Source organism: Mandrillus leucophaeus, unplaced genomic scaffold, assembly GCF_000951045.1.
Source record: "Mandrillus leucophaeus isolate KB7577 unplaced genomic scaffold, Mleu.le_1.0 Scaffold523, whole genome shotgun sequence".
Classification (NCBI taxonomy): Eukaryota; Metazoa; Chordata; class Mammalia; order Primates; family Cercopithecidae; genus Mandrillus; species Mandrillus leucophaeus.
Genome location: NW_012105620.1, coordinates 475,108 through 485,569, shown reverse-complemented (window position 1 = coordinate 485,569; position 10,462 = coordinate 475,108). Strand labels below are relative to the sequence as shown.

General features: G+C 36.9%; 1 protein-coding gene across 5 annotated transcripts in view; it reads right to left on the bottom strand.

The window, feature by feature from the left end:
* SLC38A9 (solute carrier family 38, member 9) overlaps positions 1-10,462 on the bottom strand; it is a 98,769-nt gene that overhangs the window by 55,447 nt on the left and 32,860 nt on the right. For 4 of the 5 annotated variants that reach the window (XM_011996748.1, XM_011996749.1, XM_011996751.1 and 1 more), the window contains 4 exons: positions 5,643-5,775; positions 2,889-3,010; positions 2,692-2,755; positions 2,363-2,456 (listed from right to left, as the gene is read on the bottom strand). In XM_011996748.1, the coding sequence (XP_011852138.1) occupies positions 2,363-2,456; positions 2,692-2,755; positions 2,889-3,010; positions 5,643-5,775 (413 nt within the window). The remainder of the gene's footprint in view (positions 1-2,362; positions 2,457-2,691; positions 2,756-2,888; positions 3,011-5,642; positions 5,776-10,462) is intronic. The other variant, XM_011996752.1, reaches the window with a different exon arrangement.

Below are 10,462 nucleotides of genomic sequence, written 5' to 3'. Positions count from 1 at the left end.
TGGCAGAAAAGGAGGAAAAGAACTTGATCGATTCTAGTTTTTATATTTGGGTTTTTTTTTTTTTTTTTTTTTTTTTGCTGCATTTGACAATATCTCCAAAATAACTGATTAATTTTGAACATTTCTATGTTTTCTTGACTTTAATGAAAACTGCTTTAGCATTTCATAATTTTAGAATGGTGCTGGTACTTGTCTGGGAATAAATAGACTTTGTTATTTTTAAGTAGTGCTTTTCACTTAGAGTTTTAATCAGAAACAGGTGCTGAATTCTATTAAGTACCTTTTTGATAGCTATTGAAGCAATTATCAATTTTCCTTTAATTTGTTAATGTAGTGAATTATGTTGGATTTCTTAATAATGAAACATTCTTGCATTACTGGAATAAACCTTATCTTAGACACAGGATATTCTTTTGATACGCTGTTGGATTCTATATGATAATGTTTTACAAATAAATTTTACATCTATATATTATTTTCTTTATTTTTGGTCATGTCAGGCTTTGTGTTATGGGTGTGTGGACTTTGTAAACTGAATTGGTGGAAAATTTTTATTTTGTTTTATTTTATTTTATTTTTGAGACAGAGTCTCACTCCATCACCCAGGCTGAAGTACAGTGGCACAATCTTGGCTCACTGCAACCTCCACTTCCTGGGTTCAAGCAATTCTTGGGCCTCAGCCTCTCTTCTTTTTAAATGGTGTGGAATAATTTAATAACATGGGAGTTAACAGTTATACAGCCAATAATCCCAGCATTTTGGGAGGCTGAGGTGAGCAGATCACTTGAACCCAGTAGTTCGAGACCAACCTGAGCAAGATGGTGAAACCCTGTCTCTATGAAAAACACAAAAAATTAACCGGGCATGATGGCATGCACCTGTAGTCCCAGCTACCCGGGAGGCTGAGGTGGGAGAATCACCTGTGCCCGGGAGGTCTGGGCAGCAGTGAGCTGTGACAGCACTGCTGCATTCCAGCCTGGGTGACAGAGTGAGACCCTGTCTCAGAAAGAAAAAAAAAGAAAAGAAAGAAAAGAAAAGAAAAGAAAAAAGTTATAGAGAGAACTCTCTGGGGGCTCTGTCCCAATTTTAAATTAGATGCTGAATTAGATAAGATATGAACTTACTGTATATGTTTAAAGAAGTCTTCCAAGTTTAGCCACAATTTGCCTTAGAAACCAGAGGCTAAAATTATCTCCTTTTACCATTTAGAAACCAGAATGAATCCTCTCTCAAGACTTTTTTATTCTTTTTTTTTTTTTTTTTTTTAAGATGGAGTATTGCTACAGTGCCAAGGCTGGCCTCAAACTCCTGGACTAAAGTGATCTTCCCACCTATGCCTCCTGAGTTGCTGGGACTACAGGCACACACCACCAGGTCTGGCTTCTCAAGACTTTTAAACAAATACTCGCCCAATGACTAACACTAGATCTGGTTAACATAAAGAAGAAAGCTGCTTAGTAGGCACAGAAAAAAACTGGAGGCAAAGTCTGGTCTGTTGATTCATACTTGCTAAGATTTAATGAAATAATGCATGTTTGTTTAGGTCCTAGACTACTTTAAAACAACCTAAAAATATATTTCCCTGATCCAGAATATGTAGATATGAGTAGAGGTAAGGTGTTCACACAACTTCAAATATTCATTACTAGAGAGTTGCTTACATTTTCTTTTTTTTTTTTTTTTTTGAGACGGAGTCTAGCTCTGTCGCCCAGGCTGGAGTGCAGTGGCTGTATCTCAGCTCACTGCAAGCTCCGCCTCCCAGGTTTACGCCATTCTCCTGGCTCAGCCTCCCGAGTAGCTGGGACTACAGGCGCCTGCCACCTCGCCCGGCTTGTTTTTTGTTTTTTTAGTAGAGACGGGGTTTCACTGTGTTAACCAGGATGGTCTCGATCTTCTGACCTTGTGATCCGCCCGTCTCGGCCTCCCAAAGTGCTGGGATTACAGGCTTGAGCCACCGCGCCCGGCCACATTTTCATATTTAGGAGATTCTAACATTTAGATCTTTTGGTATCAATAGGTAAAAACAAGTCACCATTAACTGACAGGAAGCATAGAATTCTCAATTTAGTTCTAGCAAAGACATTATTTTACAAATATGAGTTTTTAAATGATTCTTATGAAGAAACTAGCACCACAGTGAATGCTCTCTGCAAGTAACTCCCAGCTTCTCTGAATTTCAAAGGCAGCCACTAATATATTATTAACAAATTCAATTTAGCTGAAAGCAATGAATTACAGAAGTAAATCTTTAGGTACAAAGTAGACAGTTGACGCACATGTGGCATATACACACTAGTGACCTGCCTCAAAGGGAAATGCTTATTAATACCCATAATCTATTGTCACTGTGTCAAATTCTTACATATCATAGTCCGTGATTTCACTACTCGGTAGCAGCAATAAAGTGTTAAAAGGCCCATCAGTATGATGACACACATTCCAGTAGTAAATCCAGCCTGTTTAAAAATAAAAGTATAAAACAGCATACATCATCATGTAAGCACAAATTCATATGCAATTATTTTACCCTAAACAATCATGGTAAAAACTTGACAACTCATGAAAAACTAAATATAACCATCTATTTTCTTTCATGAATTTTATGTAGATTCATTAAAACCTCTGTTATAAAACTTGCAATATAAAGAGAAAATCATTTAGGCAAAAAGTGTGCTGAAAAATTAGTATTACCTGTTTTATGCCCCAAGGAATGCTTAGTATAGATGTTCCCATCATGGTATTCCAAATCATAAAACTGAAAACACAGAGTAATAGCAGTAAAAAAAATGGAGTTTGACTCTTCAAACATTTTAATTGAGACAAAAAATAACCAGCAATTTTCATTCACATACAGTTTAAGTCATGCTCCAAAAAGCCATTTCACTCACATGGTTACTAAACTGGTGTTTTTACCGTATCCTTCAGTGTAACTTTGAAGTTTATAAGCAGAGCCCAATGGGCTATATACATAGCACTCTTCTGGACCTGGAACTACATGGTCTGGGGCAATCTGGTAAAAAGGAAACATAGAGAAATGTCAGAACCAGGAAATGCAAAATGGGATATTTTCTACACATCACATCACCTGACTCTAGACACCTTTTTTTTTTGTTTTTTTGAATGGAGTCTTGCTCTGTCGCCCAGGCTGGAGTGCAGTGATGCAATCTTGGCTCACTGCAAGTGCCGCCTCCCAGGTTGACGCCATTCTCCTGCCTTGGCCTCCCGAGTAGCTGGGACTACAGGCGCCCGCCACCACGCCTGGCTAATTTTTTGTATTTTTTTTAGAGATGGGGTTTCACAGTGTTAGCCAGGATGGTCTCGATCTCCTGACCTCATGACCCACCCGCCTCAGCCTCCCAAAGTGCTGGGATTATAGGCATGAGCCACCATGCCTGGCCCTCTAGACACATTTTAACTATCATAAACAAGTACTATGCATCCCTGATTAGTGAATTAAAAAGTTCTTTTTCAAATATGGAAAATCTAACTAAAAAAGCAAGTGTTTAAAAATCCAAAATAATTTTGGGATTTTCAGAAAACGAGTGTGGATGCAAGTACTATGCATCCCTGATTAGTGAATTTAAAAATTCTTTTTCAAATATAGAAAATCTAACTAAAAAAGCAAGAGTTTAAAAATCCAAAATAATTTGGGATTTTCAGAAAACGAGTGTGGATGTATACACACATTCATTAAGAATGGCTATATCATTGTTAATTTTATATCACTGTTTACATACTTTGACTTGCTAGACTCATCTCAGTGTCAGTTAACAAACGGCATTCAACTTTGGTGCACATGCTGACTCTATCTCCAGGCAAACAATATACATTCAAGTATAAACATGCTCAGTTGAGATCTTAGGGGTTTGTTTTCAAGAGCAGAGCCTCTAGAAGGTCTCAACTAGACCCAGAGATACTGGATTACCTCTACTTCTCCAAGGGCTTAAGTAATTCCATTATGCAACTAAGACTTTACCACAACTACTAATGTCAAGGCCTAAGGGGAAAAAGCCAAAAAAAAATTGAGAAAAAAATTACCCTACCTAGAACATTTTGGAAATCCCTATTTTGGCCATGCAAGAGGAAATCTTAATATTTATTTCACATAGCTATTGTTAAGGCTTAAATGAGATAGCTACATTCCAGTGATGCCCAATCACTGGTCCTTATTAAATGTTAATGAATGTTGGTTCTCTTTTTATTAATAATACTAACTTTAAAATCCTATTTTCTCCCGGAATGTTCTCATTTTCAGTTAAACTTGCAAGTTTCTGAATATCCCATATGTGGTAGTTTTTATAAACTACCAAATTATTTACATATTTTTTATCCTAAAATAGTAATAGAGATTTTTAGAAGATCAACGGTCAACAAACTCTGGCTCATAGGCCAAATCTGGCTTCAACCTGATTATTATATAGCCTCTTTCCTGAGAATGGTTTTTATAATTTTATAAATTTTTAATTTATAATTTTGATGATCATAAAATGAAGAATATCATGTGACAGTATGTGACCTCAAAGTCTAAGACATTTAGTATCTGGCCCTTTGACTCTTGGTTTTGATCAATAAAAGAATAATGCTAAATAAGAAACTACTATATTTATGTATGTACATATTTCAGTTTCCCTTTTTTTTTTTTTAAGAGATGGAGTCACATGGCTGGGCACAGAGGCTCACGCCTGTAATCCCAGCACTTTGGGAGGCCGAGGTGGGTGGGTCACGAGGTCAGGAGTTCAAGACCAGCCTGGCCAACATGGTGAAACCCGTCTCTACTCAAAAGACAAAAATTAGCCAGGCGTGATGGCACACACCTGTAATCCCAGCTACTCGGGAGGCTGAGGCAGGAGAATGGCTTGAACCCAGGAGGCAGAGGTTGTGGTGAGCCAAGATCGCACCACTGCACTCCAGCCTGGGTGATAGAGCGACACACCATCTAAAAAAGAGATGGGTCACACTCTCTCGCTCAGGAGAATGCAGTGGCACAATCACAGCTCACTGCATCCTCAAGGGATCCATCCTGGGCTCATGGGATCCTCCTGTCTTAGCCTCCCAAGTAGCTGGAACTATAGGTGCGAGCCATCACACTTGGCTAATTAAAAAAAATTTTTTTTGCAGAGACAGGGTTTCACCATCTTCTCCAGGCTGGTCTTGAACTCCTGGGCCCAAGTGATCCTCTTGCCTTGGCCTCCCAAAATGCTGAGATTACAGGCGTGAGTTACTGTGCTCGGCCAGTTTCCCATTCTTGTAGAAAATTTCTAAAAAACTATTTCCCTTGTAGCTTCAAAGTTAAAAATTGACCACACTAAGCAGAACCTGTTATTATTTGCTATTAGTCAATGGCCTAACCTGCCATTTCAAAAGTAATTTATCCTCCTCAGAGATTTGGGGCATGAGGATCGGGGAATTTTCCAAAAAAATCTCCAGGTTGTTGTCAACACAGAAAGATTGTGTCAAATTTAGATAAGAATGAACTGGCCTGAGATGTAGGAAGTGTATTAATTACTGTCTTTGACTTTGCATGATGCTGTCCTTGAAATACAGTCAGAAAAAAGTTCAATCACTGGGGGGTGCCCTGGCTTATATTGTTCACTGTTCATTTCAACTGAATTTTAGACTATTAGTAATGTTTTGTCTCTTACCAGTGCCTTGTCTGCAGGAGTGGTGAGCCGGCTGTAGTAATGAATTCTCTTGTTCATGGCGGAGGCATGGTCACTAACCCTCTGAATGACATGATTCACATTCACGATGTTTGTGGGCTCTATATAGAAAGGCCTACAGAAGGGAATATACACTTGACAAAAAGTGTTCAGCCAAAAATTCTGGAAGTCAGCCTTTGAAGAAAATAACTTCTTGTCCTACATTAGTAATGGGATGCACAAAGGCAAGGCATTGACTTCTCACTTTTGGTGCAAAAAGAAAATGTCACAAAAGAAGTATTATCCTATCCACAGAATAAAGCTTTTGTCTCATAACACTTTTACTTTAAGCACACTTTTTTAATCTTCAAGAATTTAGCATCAGAGAAGACAAAACAGAAAGAACTCAAAACAGTTATTAAAAAGAAATATAGCAGCTATCAGTTTCCAACAATGAAACTTAAGACAGCTTTGAATAGTCTCTCAAAAAAGCTTTTGGCACTAAATCAGAGAAATTATGGACTAAAATATCCCTCTCCTGAAGAGTCTCTACTCCTTCCTTATGGGCCAAAGCTATTTCGTATGATAAACAGAATTCTTATTCCTTGGTTCATGTATTAAGGATTAGTGACCTCAACTATCAGATCCCTTATGAAACTTATCCAAATCAGTATAAAATGGAACATCAGGACAATGGAGATATTTTGCCTCATTCTACTTTTTGTGGATTTTAGTAACATACCCTCTTATTTATATATATGCTTCCTTTCCACGACTGCATCCTAATCAACTGCAGATTTTGGTGTTCAATCATCCTTTTCAGTCACCAACCTCTTCGGTTTCTTTCTGAAACTCCCTCATTTTCTTCTGAAGTTTCCAATAATATACTATCCAGAATGAAAAGACCAGGCAGAGTTTTATGAAAAGACTGTATCTTTTCATAAAAGATTCTTAGACTGCTGATTCTTAGACTCCTTGAAGTCATAAGTGACACTGTGCCCCAAATTGTACATAATTTGCCATTTCAGGCACAGATCCAAATAAAGAAGAAAAAAAATCCAGATTTATCATTGGTTCCACATAACTACTTTATACTTACAGTTCTGAAAGAAACTTAACATGTAGTAATATATGGTAATTATTTCTGGAGATATTGTTAACCTAATTTTTTTTTTTTTTTTTTGAGACAGAGTCTCACTCTGTCGCCCAGGCTGGAGTGCAGTGGCACGATCTCACCTCACTGCAACCTCCACCTCCTGGGTTCAAGCAATTTTCTGGCCTCAGCCTCCAGAGTAGCTGGGACTACTCTGGTAGTACTCAGGTTTCAGACCAGCTAGGCAGCTCCTCCGTTCTGTCCAGAAGCTACTGAATTATAGGTCTTTGTTCGTTTGTTTTGATAATGTTGTACAAATACATGTACTCAGGTGTGCACCACCATGCCTGACTAATTTTTGTATTTTTGGTAGAGACAGTATTTCACCATGTTGGCCAGGCTGGTCTCCAATTCCTGACCTCAGGTGATCTGCCTGCCTTCGCCTCCCAAAGTGTTGGGATTACAGGCATGAGCCACCACACCCAGCCATTAATCTAATCTTGTGGGAAGTACTTGAAAAACCAAGTGACTGAACATTTAATTTCTGCTATTTTTCTTATTAATTCTGTGATACTTGAGAAACGGTAGCAGAGGTGTTAAACTTAGTTTTATCTCTCTTTGAATCTTTTATTATTTGTTCTTTACCACACCACCTAAAAATATGCTGGGTACTATATAGGTCAATTCAATGAATATGTAAATAGAGCACTTATAGAGCAAATATGTGAATATAGGGATCAATATGATGTATCATATATACTAGTGCTGTGGTTTGAATATGTCCCCCAAAGTTTGTGTGTTGGAAGAAAATCCCTAATGCAACAGTTCCAACAGTGGAACCTTTAAGCGGTGATTAGGTCATGCGGGCTCTGAGTTCACAAACAGATTAATGACATTATCTTGGGAGCAGGTTAGTATCATAGGAGTGGGTTCCTGGTAAAAGAATGAGTTCAGTTCCCTTCCTTCCCCCTACTCTCTCTCACGGTCTCTTTGGCCCTTCCACAATGTGGTGATAAGCACGAAGTCCCTCCCTACATGTGGGCCCTTTGACCTTGGACTTCCCAGTCTCCAGAACTATAAGAAATAAATCTCTGTTCTTTTAAAATTACCCAGTCTCAGGTATTCTGTTACAGCAGTATAAAATGAACTAAGACACTAAGCATATTATTGTTAAGTGAATTAAGTGGTGTCAATATATTTCAAAGGGATATAATAAAAATGAATGGGTCAGAAGCTGAAAACACAATCCCTACTTGTAAATTTGGTAGTCTGCTGTAACTACCAATTATCCCAAAGCATTATGATGTCCAATATAATTTGTATCTCTACTACGACACTCAGTGGTACTAAAAAGCAACATAAAAATATTTATATCTGGCAGATGGCTTAATTATACCTGGGGTCACACTCTATAGTGCACTCTTTTTGCTTCGCAAGAATGATGCCCTACAAAATTCAAGAAAGAATGATAGCTTTAATACCAACATAATGCAAAGACTGAAGCTAGTCATGGATTACCAAAAGAGACTGATAAGTATCATACTGATAGAAAGAGATGTAGGTGTTCTATTGCTAGCCTTTTACTTTAAAAATTCAGTGGTATTAGTTCCAACCACTAAGTTGGTTTGAGGCCTGCTTGCTGAAAAGCAGTCAGGAAGTGCTAAATATCTTGGCTCCTGGTTTCTCACAGAAGTGTTAACTGCACCAGTTTAGTTGGCTTGACTACTCTGAGGGCAGAATGACTCTGAAAGTTTTTCTTTTCCAACAGTTTTCATCGAGATGCTGAGTGCCTATTCAAACAAATATTCTGGAATCTTTTCAAAACAGTCTCTTCAAAAAATATACAACTCAGCATATTTAACTGAATTATTAGAAACATATGCTTAAAGCTTCATTTGAGAAGAAAAAATATAAACTATATTTTTAAATTGAACTTTAGTTGGATCTGAAAACACTTTTAAAATTAAACAATACTATACAGAGAATATTCAGAATAAGACTTTTGAAACTTGGGCTTTCTTTTTTTGATCATAGTTCACATGACTGCTCCCTATCAATATTACTTCTCATTTGAAATGTAGTTCAGCTGTGTCACACTGAAAATAAAGAAGTCATATTTATCTTACCTTATACATATTTATGGTCATGCCACAGAAAAAATGCTTTCAATATTAAGCAAAATTTACAAAATATTTTAAAATGTGAGTCAAACCTCATATTTTCATTTAATACACATATAAACAGAGAAACCTTATTTCTACCTAATACCTTTTCTAGATTCCACTCCTTAAATTCCTTAAAAATTTTTGGCTTATACATCTGTCTCCACCCTCCTACTGACCAGTTATGCTTCTCTGAAATTTAACAACAATGTCATCACTCTTAAGAAGGTCTGTACCCCAAATGAAGTACAAAACCAGGTGCAACTGAATTCAGTATTTACGGATATACAGACAACAAAACTATTATAAACCATAGGGAAATTATTATACAAAGTCAAGATAGTGGCCATCCCTAGGGAGGATGGGGGATGTGTTTGGTGAAGGACACATGGAGAACTGCGTTTTGACCTTATGTTGCTTGGATGGGTGTTGGCTTTATTATTCTTTCTTTCTTTCTTTCTTTCTTTTTTGAGAGAGCGTTTTACTCTATCGCCTAGGCCAGAGGTCTAGGCCATGGTTAACTGTAGCCTCAACCATCTGGGCTCAAGCAAGTTTCCTGCCTCAGCCTCAGCCTCCCAAGTAGCTCGAACCACAGGCGCACACCACCATGCCTGGCTAATTTAAAAAATTTTAAAAATAGAGGCAGGGTCTTGCCATATTGCCCAGGCTGGTCTCAAACTTCTAGCACAAGCAATCCTCCTGTCTTGGCCTCCCAAAGTGTTGGGATTACAGGCATGAGTCACTGTACCTGGCCTATAAATACTTCTTAAATTGTACATATATGAGGCACTTCTTTGTACATGTGATATATCAAAAATAAACTTTTAAAAATAGATTTTAAGTGGACACATCCTTTCAAAATTTAGTAGAGAGGTTGAGAGAGACTAAAAAATCTTTTGTATCATACAGAAATTTATCGGTTATGTTGTGGCAAACTTAAACAAGCTACCTATTTTTCTTCTACAAGAAACAACTACTCCGAATTTGATGACTTTTTCTATGATGACACATAGTTGTCAATAGTATGCTACATAGGTACACAGCGGATATTAAAAACAACCCCCTCCCACATACTTAATTTATCTCCCTTCAAGATAAAGATAGTATTTTAATTACCTGAGAAAGTAGTTGCTTTAAAAAAATAACATTCTTTGTATAATAATAAATGTTTAGAAATGTTTCCATTGTTAGATGGTTTTATTGCTGAACATGTCTGTCACCAATAAAAACTCCTATCTGCAATTTCATACACATGGATTCAAAATTTTCTAAGATTTAAAAACTTTCAAATGAAGAATTTAAATGGTCTTTGAACCTGTCATTAAACATGACAGAAAAATCAAAGTAATAATTATAATTCTAAAGCAAATTGCACTACCAGTATCTTGGCATTTACTCCATGTATTAATACATGCAAGTATTAATACTAATATTTTAATTGAAAAGTGTGCAGAAGTATAACAATGTTTAGAAATCAGTGAAATTAAATACTCAACATATTTCAAATGTGCAAATTTACAAACATTATAAAGTATCAAATAAAACAATATATAAAAACATAAACATTA